This window comes from Mirounga angustirostris, unplaced genomic scaffold (assembly GCF_029215605.1).
Source record: "Mirounga angustirostris isolate CCGP_5_RB_7025 unplaced genomic scaffold, mMirAng1.0.hap1 SCAF_5, whole genome shotgun sequence".
Classification (NCBI taxonomy): domain Eukaryota; kingdom Metazoa; phylum Chordata; class Mammalia; order Carnivora; family Phocidae; genus Mirounga; species Mirounga angustirostris.
In genome coordinates this window covers 89676039-89694540 of record NW_026991713.1, presented here as the reverse complement: position 1 = coordinate 89694540, position 18502 = coordinate 89676039, and the positions used below count along the sequence as shown (strand labels likewise).

At 40.7% G+C, this 18502-nt stretch overlaps 1 protein-coding gene and 1 pseudogene across 2 annotated transcripts in view; both read right to left on the bottom strand.

Annotated features, from left to right (window-relative positions):
- ARHGDIB (Rho GDP dissociation inhibitor beta) overlaps positions 1–7147 on the bottom strand; it is a 261787-nt gene extending 254640 nt beyond the window's left edge. Inside the window, exons 1-2 of one of the 2 annotated variants that reach the window (XM_064591530.1) lie at positions 6904–7147; positions 3114–3277 (exon numbers count right to left, since the gene is read on the bottom strand). In XM_064591530.1, coding sequence (XP_064447600.1) covers positions 3114–3174 — 61 coding nt within the window. In that variant the 5' untranslated portion in view covers positions 3175–3277; positions 6904–7147. The remainder of the gene's footprint in view (positions 1–3113; positions 3278–6903) is intronic. The other variant, XM_064591531.1, reaches the window with a different exon arrangement.
- The window catches only part of LOC123839876 (uncharacterized), a 60881-nt pseudogene continuing 48815 nt past the window's right edge, over positions 6437–18502 (bottom strand).

Sequence of the window (18502 nt, the reverse complement as noted above, 5' to 3'; positions counted from 1 at the left end):
TGTTCAGGCCACTAATAAAGTGTAGAATAGGAAGTCAAACCTAACAGTGAGACCTCAGACCTCCTGCTCTCAACTCCAGGCTAGACCGCTCTCTATTAGCAAATGGACAACATGGTCTTGCTTATCCCCAGTTCTAATTTGGTAGTGAGTGCGGGGAAAAGTAGATGGTATAGGTGAGACTAGAGGCCTCTGAAACAGTACAATCAGAGACCCTCCGCTTCTACCTTTCCCAGATCTCAAGCTGCCTCCCCCAGAAATTCTTCTCCTGCTGGGTGTCTGGAGAGAAACAGATTGTTGAGCCCATGGGAAGATCATGACCATCTGTGGGGAGGCATGTGAAAAAATGAGGAGCTGCAGTGACATTCTAGCAGGTATAACTTCTTACAGACTTAAAAAAAAAAGATACTTATAAGCTTGATACAGACTATAGGATAGAAAAGTGAGCATGTGGTACAATAACTAGGCAGAGCTATCATATATGCATATTAATAAAGAATTAGAATAAACATGAGTTCAACACTGCTACAGTCACGTTTCAAAGTTGATGGATACAAAGTACTCTGTGCTTGTTTTCACTAAACTATGAGAAAAGGTCTCAGAACCGTCTCCCATGCAGTCAAACCAGTACTACCTTTAAATGTGAGGCGTGGTTACCAGGTCTCAGGGAGACAGTCTAATGTTGAAATAAGGAAACGCTGTGTATCGATGACAGACAAACAGGCAATTGTTTCATGTAGTCTATCGTTGTCATTTTCACCTACACGAAAATAAGTACAACTGGTAGAATGTATATGAGGTGGATAGAGAAACCAGTCCAAAGAACATACATTAAGAATCATGGGACTTTACAGTTAGAAAGGACCTTAGTGAACAAGTCCAACTTCTGCATTTTACATAAAATAAAACTAAGATCAGCACAATTTAGATTGTGTGTGCAAGGGTATCTTCAGCTCTGGGCGTGAAGAATTGCCCCAGGAGAGAATGTATGGAGTGAGAAGACATGAGGTGGGTATGTAGGACCCTGGGAGCCCTGGGTTTGGAGAGGTGGGCTGATGAAGAGCAATGGAGAGGTAGCAAGAAAGCCAAGAAGTGTGAGGTCATGGGAGCCTGGGAGGGAAGGAATTTTAGCAAAGAATAAGTGGTTGTGTTGAATGGTAAAGAGAGTCCTAAGATGATCAGAACTAGGAAATATTCATTAGATTTGTTGGTTATTGACCAGTGGTGATCTGAGCAAAAGCAGTTTCAAGGTCATGATTGCAGTGGAAGATTGCCATGTGCTGAGCAATGAATGAGAGGTAAAAAACAGTTAAGACAATAAGGGCAGAGTCCACATTCTATAAGCTTGGAAAAAAGAAAAAGATGGTGTGGTAGAAGAAATGCTTAAGGGAAAACGGTTGGTAGAGAATGAGAGGAGTAACTGAAGTAGTCATCGAAACAACTTAAGGGAAGACGAAAGAAACGGGTAGAGCTCAGGCTGATAGATGAACCCTGAAAAGAGGATGGACAGAGCTTGCTCTGAGACAGTACAGATGGGGAAGGGATCGCCATAATACAACCAGGAGTTCTCCCAACCAAATTTTAATTTTTATGCTTAGCTTTTCCAACCATGTGGAGTTTATTTTGCTAAATGATCAAAGTTCTAAAAATTCCCTTCTTTGACTGCCTAGGCTAAGGTTTGAATGAATGAGTAATAAACAGGGAGCCCCAGGCCTAGACCCTCCACTCACGAAGGAGTTACACAAGCTATTGTTGGGAGCAGAGTCTCTCACACACTCCCTTCCCTTCATCCTCCTCTCACTGGAACAAGCTTCCTCATTCTCCAGATCCTTCCACCAGCTATGGAAATTAGGTTCTCACGCCATGGGGAAACACTGAGGAGATTGATGGGGAGGAGTCCAACTATCTTCAATCTTGTGAAGGCTGGCAGTTTTTAAGCCTTGCCAACTATCTATTTTCTTTGCTTGGTTTCTGCCAGAGGCAAGAGTGAGTGGTAAGAAGGAAGGGTGATGGCAGAAAAGAGCACTCTTAGAAAACAAAAAGAAAAAGAGAGAGAGAGAGGCTTAGAATAGGGAAGATGTACTGCTGAACTTAAACCAGAGAGCCAGTTAGGAAAGAGCGGTTGGTCACAGAATTAAAAGCTATTCATGTGTGTTTATTTAAGATTATGTGGATTACCTGTTATGTTGGACGACCCAAATGGGTTTCCCTCTACAAACAGGCTCCTACTAGATATCTGTTTGAGTCCTTTCCTGAGAACCAAGAGCTCTGCGTGCCAAGTCAATTATGGTTCTTTCCTCCAGGAAGAAATCGAGACAACATGGTCTGAAAAAGCCATGTTGCCCTTAGAATTTAGCAACATCTACTTCAGCATTATTCTTTAGTTGTAAAGTCTGAGATACATTTTTCAAAATTCGATTAGATACATTTTCACATCCACCATTTCCCCCTTAATCTTAAAGGTCTGCACAACTTTTCTTGGGTGAGGAATGAGAAAAAAGTCTGAATTACTAGTATAAGCCACAATACGATCATTTAAATTCACTCGAGAGGCGCTAGCAATAGCTGTCTTGCTTGAGCTCATGCATTCTACATTTTCCCCACCCCCCCTCCAGTTTTGGAAGTGTTGGGTAATAATGCAATTCTGTGTCTTGAAAGAATATAATCATTCAACGGGCATTTTTTTAAACACCCAACACATGCTTGACACTGGGCTGGCTGCTGCAAACGTCAAGATGAAGGAGATATAAAACTGGCCCCTTGGGATCTTGTAAAGAGGAACAAGAGAAAATATATATATATTTTTTTCATTTCCACAATCTGATTTCTTTGGAGGTTTGTTTCGTACCCTTCCTCAGAATACCAAAGCCTATGATATATCCATTGCCTTGGGTATTGTCAGGAGCTGACAATAAGCAAAAAAGTACATAAAACTGGTTATGCAAAAGGAAAGTTCTAGATAAAGAGAAAGAGACTTCATCTAAAAGAGCAACACACGAGACTATGAGAAATGCCAACCACCCTTCTGTCTAATCCCAGGAGGCAGTATGAAAGACACACACACACACAAATACACACAAATACACACACTACAACAACTACAACAAAAAACTTACCTGACTTGCCCACACCTGCTCTCCCAAATATTGCCAGTTTGACCTCTGCACTTTTAGCCATGCTGGGTGTTGGTAGATAATTCACTGTCGTGCACACTGAAGAGCTGAGAAAATCTTGTTGGTTCCAGCCTTTGGATTCACCATATCATTGTAAATCTGCAATCCTTGAACAAAAGACATTTGGGAATTCATAAGTGACTGGAGAAAGAAATTAGAGTTTTTTAAGCACCTTCTACCTGCCAGCCACCATTCACTTTATCAGCATCTTCCTCCATTGCAATCCTGTGAAAGGGTTATAGTCGTTTACTGCAAACTAGTCAACTAATAAGTGATAGATCCATGACCTGAACTTAGATCTCTTTGGTCCTAAAACATATGCATTTTCATACCCAAAAGCATTATGTGAGATGTTTTTTATGAAGGCATTGTTTTTGGGTCACTAATTGATAACAAATATTTGAAGTATGTGAATACATGTATTTACCATGTCTATAAATAACCAACACACAACACACATGATGGGGACAGTCACATTTGGAAGTCTTTATTTTCCTGAGATCTGGATAATATACATTCATCTTAATCCATCCTACTGTAATGACTGGATTTGCACTTCAAGGTTAAATTTAGCTCAGTTCATACTAGATCAAATGACTGAGTCACGTGACAAGCATACGTGTCCCAGGAGTTGATATATAATATCTAGTTTATATTTTTATATTTTCCTGGGCACAATGTCCCTGGTACACAAAAGATAAATGCCATGCCTCAACTTCTGATTCCTTTTCTACCAGCAAGCTTAACACTTAACACTGCCCTAACCCTTAGGAAATGACATTACATACAATGTAAGGACATTTGATATAGGTGCATGCTTTAGGAATGATACCTAGGTTCTTAGTACCATGAATATGTAAAGTTGGAAAGAGCCTTGGGGTGAACCAAAGGAATCCTCCAGCCATGGCAAGAATCCTTCCTTAAGATCAGACAACCATCTTGTGTCTGATTGGCCCCTTTCAGATACCTGAAAGGTATCTGAGGTCAGCGCTGGTGAGTGGACATTACGTCAACTTTTTGTTCACATTCACTCAGAAGCCTTCAAGTAGCCTAGCAGCTATTAGGACCCTCCGTCCCATCCTGTGCTACTACTTCCTAGGAAAATGAGACCCGGCATTTTCCCTTGTTCTTCAGGGGCTGTATGGTTTTGTTTTGTCTTGCTTTGTTTTTGACTCTTGCCTTCTCTCTTCACCACATGGAGTTGGCACTTGCCACTTAACCACTAAAAACATGGCGTCCACTGCATTCACTCCTTGAGACAGGACCTGACGAAGTTCACCGAGAGTGTCTCTGTTCTTTAGCTGGCAATGTGCCTATACAACCACTCACAGCAAGACTCACAGCTCTCTCAGGAACTGCAGACTCCCTCGTTCGGAACTTCTGCTATCAGTGTTTTAAACCTAAATATAAAACTTGACTCTCATCCTTGTTAAACTTTATCACATCCATGATTCATTCATTTCATCCTTTTCCTTTTCAGTCGGCAAAGATATTTTTGCAACACAAATGTGTTATCTAAACGTGTAAAGTGCTCCCGCCAGCGTTTTGTCATCTACAACTTTTCAAAGGAGCTTCTTGAGAGAAAGAAAAAAGTAAAAAAACCTGCTGAAAAAGGATTTCTACAAAGACATGAACATGCAATTGTTTTCTTCATTATGCATCGTAGCCACCAACTTGTACCTAACGAATGTTGTACTTGCTGATTTCCAAAGGGCCAGAGCTTCCTCTGAAGGATAAAAAGGTCAACATTGGGGCACCTGGGTGGCTCAGTCGTTAAGCGTCTGCCTTCAGCTTAGGTCACGATCCCGGGGTCCTGGGATCGAGCCCTGCTTTGGGCTCCCTATTCCGCGGGAAGCCTGCTTCTCCCTCTCCCACTCCCCCTGCTTGTGTTTCCTCTCTCGCTGTGTCTCTCTCTGTCAAAATAAATAAATAAAATCTTTAAAAAAAAAAAAGGTCAACATTGACATTAACTATTGTTTACCTCACCCCCAATAACAACAACAACAAAAAATTTCTCTGTAATCATTAATAGTATGAAAACCAGAAGCTTTAACATCTGCAATTTGTCCAGGCTCATATTTTTGGCTCAAGATAAAAGAATTTCCTTATTTGTCATTTTATATGTATTCATTAAGAAAAGGCCCTACGTTTAAAGTTCCATGCTTCATTACGGAAGCATCACAAAAGCATAATATATTGAGATATATAACTACATAAATTCTAAGTAAGAATGGCAAGCATTCTTTGAAACATAGACCAGGCAAGGGTCTGGAGCTTGTATAAACAACAATTTGTTATCTCGTGCAAAATTGTTCATTCCCATGCACATAAAACTACTAAGTAATTATCTATCTTATTTATAGTTCCTGAAAGTGGCCATCAAATGTGATTTTTAAAAAACATTTGTTAAGTCAAATATTTCATGAACTCCCAAATGAGCCTCAGAGGTATAGGAATTTCACATAAGAAAGAGAAATTGTGTAGGTTAATTTTTTCACTTATAAAGATACAGCTGCTTATTGTAGAAAAATCACTTAAAGGAAGACACAAACTGACATGCATCTTTCAACAGTTTGTTTTCCACATAAAAATGTGAAAAGTTACATTTGACATAGATATAAAACAAAGATACATGTGTAAATTGTTGTAGTAAGTGACCTTTTTCTGATGTTCAAAGTAATTTATAATCCAAGACCTTCCATAACATGGACCTAAAAACATTTGTTTTAATGTTATTGTACGGAAATATTCTGGCTGGGTCTAGAAGTTGCCATTTACTTATTATGTGGACAGTGCCTTACTAGGACAAAAACTTCTGAGTTTCTGTCGCTTCTAGAATCCCTCCTAAAATCACACCTAGATATTTAAGAGATTTAAGGCATAGTGACTCCCCCCCTAAACATAAGGGAACTAAAAGAAAGCTTAGAAAGAAAAAAAAGAAGAAGCTGTCCTCCAAATCCTATGTCATTACTAATACATTCATTAATCATTCCACAATTATGCCAAGCGCAGACAAACAAAAGTGGCTACCTTCCAGGAGCTTACCATCTGTTAGACCTGTGACATTTAGGTCACCAATAACTTGATTTTTATATTTTTTTTATGTTTATTGAAAGAAAGGTTTCGTTCATCATTCCCAAGACTATACTTATTACCAAAATCCCTGCTTTCCACTTCCTCCTTGGGGGGGGGGGGGAAGCAAGCATCTTTATAAGGTAACAGTTTTTCTAACTTCTGTATTTATCATCAAAATAAAGCGCAGCTGTTTAGGCAAGCAAAGCATCTAGTCTGGTCGTGGGAATGAGAGCCTCTTCCTTAGCTCTGAAATCAAGTTCTCCTCTCCTCACTACCAGGAACGCTCCCTCATCTTGCAACGCAGCACCCACAGTGACGAGGTTAATTGTGCAAGAACCCTGGTAATAGCTTTGCTCCAAAAGCAACAGGTATCCTAGAACGATCAACAGGCCCGACGTGGACTGCAGGTCACTTGCTCTCAACCTGGAGAGAAATGCAGCCTAAGTCAAAAGGGCATTCCCAGTCTCAGCTCGGAGGGAGGGCGCTGTCAAGCTCTGGGCGCCGCGCTCACATCTCCCTCTCAGCGAACCCCGAAGCCGCCCTGGGAAGACGCGGTGACCAGGAGAACCGACCCAAAGGCCAAGCGTTCAGGGGGGGTCTTAAGGGTCTGCAGGAAGTCGTCCCGAAAGAGCCACCTGGGCACGTGCGTGACACTCACCTGTTCACACTCTGCAGGCCCGGGAGAGCCGCGGTCCCCTGCAAGTTCGGAATCGGTCCCCCGGGACCGCGAAGCCCTCCCACGCTGCGCAGCCCAGCCTGCGGCTTGCGTTGCCGAGGCGCGGGGCGGCGATTGCGCGTGGGAGCCGCGGCGGTAGCCGCCAGCGCTGACCGACCCGCGGGGGTCTCCGCGCTCGCGTTCGCCCGGACTAGCGGCCGAGAGACTGCGGCAGGACGCGAGCTCAGCCCGGCCGGGGCCGCCGCTCCGCCGCCAGGATGCTGCAGTGCGGCGCGTCGGCGCCCCCTACTGGGGCCAGGGGCCGGTTCCTCCCGCGACGCCGCCTCCCTGCCCCGCGAGCGAGACACATCTGCTCTGTGCGTGCTGCGCCCCGGGGCTGCCTTCCCTTTCCCCTGCTCAGTTCCCGGCCTCTAGGTTCTCACAGAAGGAGCTCTGTCTTCGGTTAAAACTTTGCGTGTGAAAGCATCGCTCCGTGGTGTTTTCCATTCCTTACTTCCAATGATGCTCAAACATCCCCTTGGGGTACATTTAATTACCCAACAGGAAATTGAAAGAGAAGATAAATAACTTGTCCAAGGCTAGTAAATGGTTGGAATGAAATCCAGGCCCGACTGGAAGCTGAGAGATGCTAGGGGAGATATAAATACTGAATTCAATCGAAATTTATAGCTATATATTTGACAAAATTCCAAAACCTTCGTCTTCTCCTTACATGATCAGCCTTTTGGTGTTTGAATAGAAGTCATACTCCATCATCCTCCAAACCTAACCAAGATGATCAATATTGATGCTGTGATAGACCTGCTTTCTTTCTTTCTTTCTTTTCTTTTTTTTTTTTTAAAGATTTATTTACTTATTTATTCATGAGAGACAGAGAGAGAGAGAGAGGCAGAGGGAGAAGCAGGCTCCCAAGGAGCAGGGAGACTGATGCGGGGCTCGATCCCAGGACCCTGGGATCATGACCTGAGCCTAAGGCAGACGCTTAACCTTATCTGAGCCACCCAGGCGCCCCGACCTGCTTTCATATCTCATCGCATTTGATATTTACACCCTCCCTTGGGGTAAACACTAGTATTATAATTATTAGCCTTTCACAGATGAGGACGTGATTTTCAGAGACGTTGAATGATTTCCCAAAGACTATGACACTTCAGATCAACGGAGCAGGAATCACATAGTCTATTACATCTTTCCTTCAAATTCGGGGAGTTCTTACCAAGATACCGGATGGCCTCCAGAAAACCACTGCAGTATAGAGCAGACAGGGACTTAGCACTCAGTGAACAATCTGCAGTGGGTCCTTGATGGGAGAGATGTAACCATGGAGGCAGTTTCCAGGACCAGTGCTGACCTGGGAAGCCAGCGCACTCAGAGTCATGGGCCAGACTGAATGAAGAAGCTAGATCCATGACAGAGGTAGGAATTGCCTACCTGCTTAGGTGCTGTCTTCCCAATTCTCTGAGAAAGCACAAATGTTTTATCCTCTAGGACTTTCCTGACCACTAACCTATTTCCTCCCCACAACCCACACCTGGATAAGATGAGCCAGTTTTGGGTCTTGTAACCTGTTGTCTGTCATCATGTTTGCATCATACTCATTTTTCTTTCTGTCTTCTCCATTAAACCTGAACTTCCTGAATGTTGGGATCTATTGTATGTTATCTCTGGATTTCCAGCCTCTACCATTGCTCCTGGTCCACAGTGAATATTCAAGAGACAAGGTGTTGAGTGAATGAAAAGGAAGAACAAGTTGTGACCAGATATGTTTGATTTCTCTTCCATACGGAATTTGGAATGGAATAGGGTTAAAAGTTGAACATAGGACGGGTCTGAAGTTTGGGAAAGAAGGCTGAGAAAGAGATTTCATCATCTCGGCATACAGGGAGTCTTTGAAGTTTGGGATGTGAAAAGAATTGTCTCGGTAGATAATTAGAAATCTAATTATATGGAATTTTGTGGCATTTCTGTTCCGGTCTAACATGTTACCTTCTTCCCCTATCAAGTTCTGTATTCCTGAATATATATATATATAATCTATTTCTATAGACTTAAGTTGAAATGTCCACTTTGCCCCCCTTATCTAATTGGAGTTATTGAAAAGTCCCTGAGCCAGGCCCTTTTTGAAGCAATTCTTTGGGATCTTGTCTATGCAAACTGTTTCCCTCCATTTTCCCACTTAGTTGATATGGGCCAGCACTCTTCTGTCAACTAGGGAAGATTTTGCATCCATGTTTCCAGTTCTTGCTGTACTACACCAAGAGAGATGAAGTAGCTAGCTAGAGCCTGAACCCATTGTGTTGTATCTCAGTACGTTATCCCATATTCAATGGGAGTGTTTCCTTTGTCTGAAAAGCACCAAAATGAAGCCACTCCCCATTATGATGCCTGCTTCATGGATCAGTAAGAAAGACAGAGTATACTTTGTACTTACAGCTCCTCAATATTTGCTTGCTGGGCAGAAATTCCCCTGGGCAGAGGTCTTCTCATACTTAAGTCCCTTAGCCTGGCTTCAGGCTTAAGCTAAAACATCTGACTAGTAAATGATTGTCAGTATAACCCCAAAACACAGTAAAAACTGGAATTGTGTGTGTGTGTGCAGATGCTAATCATGCTCAATTTAGATTAATTAAGTAGTAGAAAAAATACAAAGAAATAGAAAATCACCCCCAAAATCACACTATCCAGAAATAACCACTGTTCCCATGAGAGGACCGTCATTGTTACCATAATAGAACAGAGATGAATCGAAATGGCATTACAGCTATGCTAAGTGCTATTGTACTATTTTAACAAATAAATAAATGCTATTTTTAATTTAAAAATACACTTAATAAAGCAGAAGATGAAATTAAAGCCTCATAAGTTATTTTATCTTAGAGATTCCTCTGAGGTTAAATTTTTTATTATTTTTTAAGATTTTATTTATTTGAGAGAGAGAATGAGCGCACATGAGAGAGGGGAGGGTCAGAGGGAGAAGCAGACTCCCTGCTGAGCAGGGAGCTCAATGTGGGACTCGATCCCGGGACTCCAGGATCATGACCTGAGCCGAAGGCAGTCGCTTAACCAACTGAGCCACCCAGGCATCCCTTCCTCTGAGGTTAAAATTACTACACAAAATGAGATCTGAATTCATTATCTTTAACCATGTATTCATTTCGATTCTTATTTATATGGTTATTTATATATTTGTATGGTTTATATTTAACCATTTATTTGTTTTCATCAATATCATTATCATTTAAAAAGGAGGAAATTAAAAATAAATGAATAAATAAATATAAAAAGGAGGAAATTAGCTGTCTGTTCTATTATGTCTCTCACTTCCCCTGCCTTCTTTCTATATTTTTATTTCTGTATTTTTTTTTTTTATTGTCAAGATTTACAATATTTACATTTGTTCTGTAATCCTAATTCCCGGAGTGGTCTCAACTTAGTACTATATTTAAATGGGATAAATTTACTTAATTGTTTTACCATAGTTTTTCTATTACTTTTTATGTTGATTAATCCCTTCATTTCTTGATGTTTTCAAGAAGGTCTTATAGATACTGTATCATATAATTGAGAATACGCATCTCTTCCTTTCCGTTTCCAATTTATTTTGTAATTACCCTACTTTGATTTACATGATCTTTTCCTCTTTTTCTTCCTGTGTAACATATTTTTGTAGTTATTATAATGTTTATTTTTTAAATCAAACATCATACTGTCTGTGATACATAATAAATGAATTCTAATTCTGTACCTATCTTATCGGAGACCTGTTTGTTTTCTCTATGGAGCAGTGGTTTGAGGGCTGAGCATTCCACTTGGTCTACCATCCTGAGATGAGAACATAAAGCCAAGAGGAGAGGTCATCTGAGTTTCTGTGCAGTTTCTGTTAAAGGTTACACACTCTGCTTTTCTTCTGAGGTTTTATTAAAGACCCCGTACCAAGATTTAGTGCAGGCTGTCAGAATCAGATATCATTCCACAGAAAAGATTCCCTCAGGTTTGAAATGGCTTGCCCTCTTCGTTCTTAGAATCCCCAACTCTCTCTCCTAAGCCATTTCAATGACAACTGCTCACTCTCTCCTCTCCTCTTGTCAGAAAAGGAAAAGATAGTTGCTTAGTTCATTTCACTCCAAATTTAGAGGTGTTCATTCTTAGTGAAAAAAGAACACCCGGGATCCGATGACTCACCAATACTGCTTCCAGAGAGGTGGCAGTCTATACCAAGACCTTTTATTTCCTGAGAGGTTTCATTTTTGAAGTTTTATTGCAAGAAATCATAACCCTCTCCTCATTTTGTTGCTGCTAGTGATTATTTTTTTTTTGCTTAAGGGGTTATTTTATTATTGTTATTGTTTATTTAGCTGGATGTTAGGCAAGGGCGAGTCTGATTGTGGCCACAACTAGACTTTCCCTCTGACTGAGAACTCTAAAAGCTAACCAAAACGTACAAAATAGCTGTTTAAAAGCATTGGAAAACAACCAAAGTTGAGTACCAATCCCTGACAGGGGGAATGCACTTGGGTTTAGCCCCACAGTCATCCAAGTTTTCTCCTTGGGGGCATTTGAAGGGCCCTGGTCCATGAATTCGGAGTCCAGACAACAGTGAGATCGGAGTTCAAGGCTACTAATGCAGCTGGATTCAGAAGGTTAAAGTGCCAGAGGATAGCCACGGAGAGAGAACTCCAGATATTTGTACAGAAATGCCCCTGGGACCTAGGCCATTTCCTGGGCTGCACATTGTTGGGTGAGTCTCTTGGAAACCTAGTAAAAGAGCAGCTGCCTGGGGTCTGAAAGCTAGGTGGGGATTTCAGAGACCTCCAAATCCTCAGAAGACACTGAAGTTAAGGCTAGCCAGAATTTAGAGTACTTTCTGAACATCTTGGACTTTCAACTGAGGACTCAGAAAGATTACAGGACCACGCTTTAGGAATAAGGGCAATAATCTAAGAGTAATGGCAAATCTGACCCTCCCCTGAACAGAGATTAAAATGAAGCCTTGACAGGGACAAGCTAACCCACCAGTAAATGTACTGCCTGCCAAAACAAAATGCAACACTGTTAAGAAAGATAACATAATCCAGAGCCTCTAGAACTATCATTTATAATGTCAGGCGCTCTGTATTAGTCTCCTGGGGCTGCCATAATAAAATACCACAGACTGGGTAACTTAAATAACAGAAATTTATTTCTCACAGTTCTGGAAGCTGGGAAATCCAAGATCAAGATTCTGGCAAAATAAATTTCATTCTGAGGTCTTTTCTCTTGGCTTGTAAGCCACTGTCATTTGCTGTGTGCTCACATGACCTCTTCTTTGCACCTGCAGGAAGATAATGAGAGCCCTCTGGTAGCTCTTCTTATAAAGACACTAATCCTGTCAGATTAGGGCCCCACCCTTATGACCTCATTTACTTGCTCATTTACCTTAATTACTTCTGTAAAGGCCCTATCTCCAAATACAGTCACATTGAGGGTTAGGGTTTCAACCTATCAATTTTGGAGGGACTGAAACATTCAGCTCATAACACCTACAATAGCAATTACTAGGTAGGCAAGAAAAAATTACCAATAATAAAGAGATAAAAGTCAATAGCGAAACAACACTAGATGACCTAAAGTGAGTAGACAAGAACTTTAAAATTTCTAAGATTACTGTGCTAAAGCCAATAGAGGGAATAATGGATAAAAGTAGATGAAAACATAAAGTATTGTCATCCATTTGTGTAATTTCAACAACAAAAAAATAGAAACTATAAAAACGATTTAAAAAAAAAACACCTTCAGAACTATATAATATAATACCTGAAATTAAGAACTCATTCAATGGGTTTAACAGTATATGGAAAGATCAGAAGACAGGATTAATAAATTCAAAGATATATCATTAGAAAACATTCAAAATGAACCGCAGAGAGAAAAACAAATGGAAAGACCATGACAGAACATGAGAAATGTAGAACATGGTAACAAGGTCTAATACACATGTGATTAGAGCTCTAGAAAGAGAGGAAAGAATGAGATACAAGCAACTGCTGAAGAAATAATGCCTGAAAATTTTGCAAATGTGATGAAAAACAGTAATCCTCCAATCAAGAGCTCCATGAACCCTAATCAAAATGAAAACAAAACTAGACCTAAACCACACCACTGCAACTTATTGAAAATCAGGTTACAGAGAAAATATAAAGAACAGCCAGGAAGACAAAAAAAGACATAATTTTAAAGGGAAAAAACAGGCGTGCCTGGGTGGCTCCATCAGTTAAGCTTCTGCCTTCGGCTCAGGTCATGATCTCAGGATCCTGAGATCCAGCCCTGCATTGGGCTCCCTACTCAGCAGGGAGTCTGCTTCACCCTCTGCCCCTTCCCCCTGCTTGTGTGTGTGCATGCTCTCTCTTTCTCTCTCAAATAAATAGATAAAACCTTTAAAAAAAGAAAGGAAAAAAGCAAGAATGAGCAGTAACCTCGACATAAACTAACAAAGACATGAGACTATGGAATGACATCCTTAAGGTGCCAAACTAGAATCCTTATTTACTGAGATAAATCATTCTCAAACAAAATTTGAAAGAGTTCATTGCCAGCAAAACAATGGGGAAATAAAGATTCCAGATGGAAGTATAAAAATCAAGTAGTAATCATCAACTGCAGATAGGGTAAGTATACAGGTAAAAATAAATGAATATTGGCCTTATAAAAGCTACAAGCATTAAGATGTCTTGTGGGGATAAAATAATATCTAGGAGAAAAGTATGTGACAATAGCAAACAGATGGGAGAATATAAATGAAGTTAGGCTGCTATAAAGTTCTTCCATAGTTTGATATAAGGCAAAATTACTAATTTAAGATAGACTACTAATTTAAGAACACATTTTGCAATTCCTAGGAAAACACTAATAGATTCCAAAAGTATAGTAATAGAGAGGATAAAATGAAGTTAAAATACTTTACTAATAGTAAGGAAGGCAGGAAAAAAGGAATAAAGGAACACATAGATGGTACAAATTGACAGCAAATAATTAGTTGTACTTAAACCCAGCTATCTCAGTAATTATATTAAATGTAAATGTATTATATACTCTAAATGACAAAATTTGTCAGATTGAATTAAAATGATGTGACTATGTTTTTTTACAAAACACACACACACACACACACACACACACCCCTTAAAGATATAGGTGGACTGAGAGTTAAAAAAAAAAAAAAAAAGGAAAAGGTGTGTCGTGTGAACACTAATCAGAGGGCAAGGGCAACTTTGCAATTGAGCTTCATTCTATACCATTACTTACATGAATGTTAACCCAAAGCCCATGTTCTTAAGCATTATGCTTTACCACTTTTTAATACTGCTGGGCTCATCTCTCTGAGTAAGATTTCCCTGCCTTGGCCAAGATGGATTCCCTCCATTATTCTTCCCCACTCTTGGTTCTCCAGCTGGTGCTAATCTGAGCATGACCACAGTATTTGGAATGAACATGGAGAAATATAAGCTATGGCTAATGTTCTGTATCTCTTTTGCATAGGATTCTCACCCCGAGTCCCCCTTCCTGTCTTGGCGGGTGGGGTGTTGTAACTACATCCCCTTTTATTAGGAAAGAAAGCAGACAGTGAATGCCCATATGAGGCTACAAAAGCAAGTTCCTAATTAGGCAGATTTTTGAACCATAACCCCTGAACTAAATTTAGCTTTCAGGAGTCCATCTCTGTTAACTATTTTTCCAGATCACTGGAGATTAAATTGTCTAGCAGAATTGGAATTCTTATTGAATTCTTATTGCTTTTGCCTTTACTGATATCTGACTGGACAATGATGTGAGAGAGAGAGAAAAGTGTGTGGTGGGGAATGGGGGGAAGACTACCTGTTCATAGCAAATGCAATTTAATCACCACTACAGTTACATAAACTGGACTCAAAAAATTTGGTACATTCAGATGGAATAGTAAAAGATTTTACTGGAAGTTAATACTGCTCAGATGATATCAGATGATCTTTACTTCATAAACTGGTAGGAAATTAGAAACATATTCATGGGGGCGCCTGGGTGGCTCAGTCATTGAGCGTCTGCCTTGGGCTCAGGTCATGATCCCAGGGTCCTGGGATCGAGCCCCGCATTGGGCTCCCTGCTCAGCAGAAGCCTGCTTCCCCCTCTCCCACTCCCCCTGCTTGTGTTCCCTCTCTTGCTGTGTCTCTCTCTGTCAAATAAATAAATAAAATCTTAAAAAACAAAAAACAAAAAACATATTCATGGAGTTCTGACAATTTGTGGGACCTGAACTGACATATTAATAATAAAAATCGGCCTACCACAGAGTTAATAAGAAAAGTTAAATTTATTTACTTAGGAAAGTCCAGTGGTTTTTCACTCTCTAACTTTGCTTCGATGATACATGAAAACAATTCTGAATGGGAACATTTTTTTAAACCTCACCAACTAGGATGGAATAATCAGACATACGATCTGTGATTAAAAATAATGTTAAAAAACCCATATGCACCAGGGGCATTTTCCTAGCTTCTCTGTCTCCTATGCAAGACACTATTCTTAAATGAAATGGTAATTTTAAGAATCTAGTTGATAAGACGGTTGTGAACTGGAATGAGAAAATAGTGAAATAGGAAAGTGAGTGAGTAGAGTTTGAAGGCCTAAGAATATTTCACCAGCTACTAAAAATTCTGAAGTTTAAGAATAGTCACTAACTGGGAGGCAGAGCAAGATGGCGGAGGAGTAGGAGACCTGGATTTCGTCTGGTCCCAGGAATTCAGCTAGATAGGGATCAAACCATTCTGAACACCTAGAAACTCAATAGGAGATCAAAGAGAAGAATAGCAACAACTCTCTGAACAAAAATGCGACCACTTTCTGGAAGGTAGGATGTGCGGAGAAGTGAATCTGAGTCCGATATTCGGGAGGATAGATGGCGGGGGAGGGGCCTCCATCAGCCGCTACTGGCAAGTGATAGAGCTGCGGAGCAAAAAATCAGAACTTTTAGAAGTTGGCTCTGCTGAGGGACGTCGCTCCAGTGGCTAAGCGGGGGGGTGGAACCCTTGCGGGACAGTGTGGTCTCAGGACCCTCGGGGTCACAGAAAGACCGGGGGTGCCTGAGTGCGGCAGAGCTCCCAGGTATTGGAGCAGGGAAGCCGGCTGCAGAGAGGGAGCCGAGGCGCGTGCTCTCAGCTTGGGGTTGCCATAAACCGTGATCCGCGGCACAGTTGGGCCACTGCTCCTCCAGCAGGGACCCAACAAGCGGCAGATCTGGGGAGACTCACCTTCCTCCCCCAGGAGGAGCAGCGCGGGAGCTCATGGCAGAGATCTGCTGGGTTTGGAGACTCCACACGGGGTTGGGCACCAGAGATAGAAACGCTCTGTTACAGGCCGGGTGAGCATGGAGTGCAGACGGAGACCAGAGAGATGGGAGTGATTGACTGCTTTTCTCTGGGGGTGCACTGAGGAGTGGGGCCCTGAGTTCTTGGCTCCTCTGGGACAGAGCTTGGGAGGCCACCATTTTTACTCTCATCCTCCAAAGCTGTACCAAAAGCTTGCAGGGAAAAAAAGCTCCCGAGAGCAAACCCGAGCAGATTACTTGGCCCAGACCCGGCAAGAGCAGGGCAATTCCACCTCCAGCAAAGACACTTGGGAACCGTGGCAACAGGCCTCTCGCCCAGAAGATCAGCAAGAACAGCCAACCAAGACCAAGTTTACCGATCAATGAGAATGGCAGAACTCCAGCGCTAGGGGAATACTGCACATAGAATCCATGGCTTTTTTACCATGGTTCTCTAGTCTTTCAAAGTTAATTTTTTTTAACAGTCTTTTTTTTTTTTTTTGAATTTTTCTTTTTCCCTTTTTCAACCAACATCTTATCAATCCCTTTTTTAAAAAACATTTTTATTTTTCATTTTTAGAGTCATATTCTATCCCTTCATAGTAGTTACCCTTATTTTTGGCATATATATATAAGTTGTTCTCTCTTTAAAATTTTGAGATACAGTTTCTTCTAACAGATCAAAATATACCCTAAATCTCTAGTGTATGGCTTTGTTCTAGTCTCCTGCATGATCACATTCTCTCCCCCCCTTTTTTCTTTTTTTTTTTTAAATCCTCTTCTTTTTTTTTAAACAACTTCTTATCTTATCAATTCCTTTTATAAAATTTTTTATAATTTTCATCTTTACAGTCATATTCCATTCCTTCATCGTATCAACCCTTATTTTTGTACATATACAAGTTTTTCTTTCTTTAAAATTTTGGGAGGCACTTTCTTCTAAAAGACCAAAATAAACCCAAAATCTTGTGTGTGGCACTGATCTATGGACCAGCCTGATGATATTTGATCATATTCTGTTTTTTTTGTTTTGTTCTGATTTTGTTCCCCAGTTTCAGGTCTTTTCTGATTTGTTTAGAATATATTTTCTGGGGACGTTGTTACCCTGTTAGCATTTTGTTCTCTCATTCATCTATTCTCCTCTGGACAAAATGACAAGATGGAAAAAATCACCTCAACAAAAAGAACAAGAGGTAGTACCGACTGCCAGGGAACTACTCCATATGGACATTAGTACAATGTTGGACCTAGAGTTCAGAATCATGATTTTAAAGATACTAGCTGGGCTTGAAAAAAGCATGGAAGTTATTAGAGAAACCCTCTCTGGAGAAATAAAAGAACTAAAATCTAACCAAGTCGAAATAAAAAAGGCTATTAATGAGGTGCAATCAAAAATGGGGGCGCTAACTGCTAGGATAAATGAGGCAGAAGAGAGAATCAGTGATATAGAAAACCAAATGATGGAAAATAAAGAAACTGAGAAAAAGAGAGATAAACAACTACTGGATCACGAGGGCAGAATTCAAGAGATAAGCGATACCATAAGACGAAACAACATTAGAATAATTGGGATCCCAGAAGAAGAAAGAGAGAAAAGGGCAGAAGGCATATTGGAGCAAATTATAGCAGAGAACTTCCCTAATTTGGGGAAGGAAACAGGCATCAAAATCCAGGAGGCACAGAGAACCCCTCTCAAAATCAATAAAAATAGGTCAACACACCGACATTTAATAGTAAAACTTATAAGTCTCAGAAACAAAGAGAAAATCCTGAAAGCTCGGGAGAAGAGATCTGTAACCTACAATGGTAGAAACATTAGATTGGCAACAGAACTATCTACAGAGACCTGGCAGGCCAGAAAGGACAGGCATGATATATTCAGAGCACTAAACAAGAAAAATATGCAGCCAAGAATACTATATCCAGCTAAGCTGTCACTGAAAATAGAAGGAGAGATAAAAAGCTTCCAGACAAACAAAAACTAAAGGAATTTGCAAACACGAAACCAGCCCTACAAGAAATAATGAAAGGGGTCCTCTAAGCAAAGAGAGAGCCTAAAAACAACATAGAACAGAAAGGAACACAGACAGTATACAGTAACAGTCACCTTACAGGCAATACAATGGCACTAAATGTCTATCTTTCAATAGTTACCCTGAATGTAAATGGGCTAAATGCCCCAATCAAAAAACACAGGCTATCAGATTGGATTAAAAAACAAGACCCATCGATATGCTGTCTGCAAGAGACTCATTTTAGACCCAA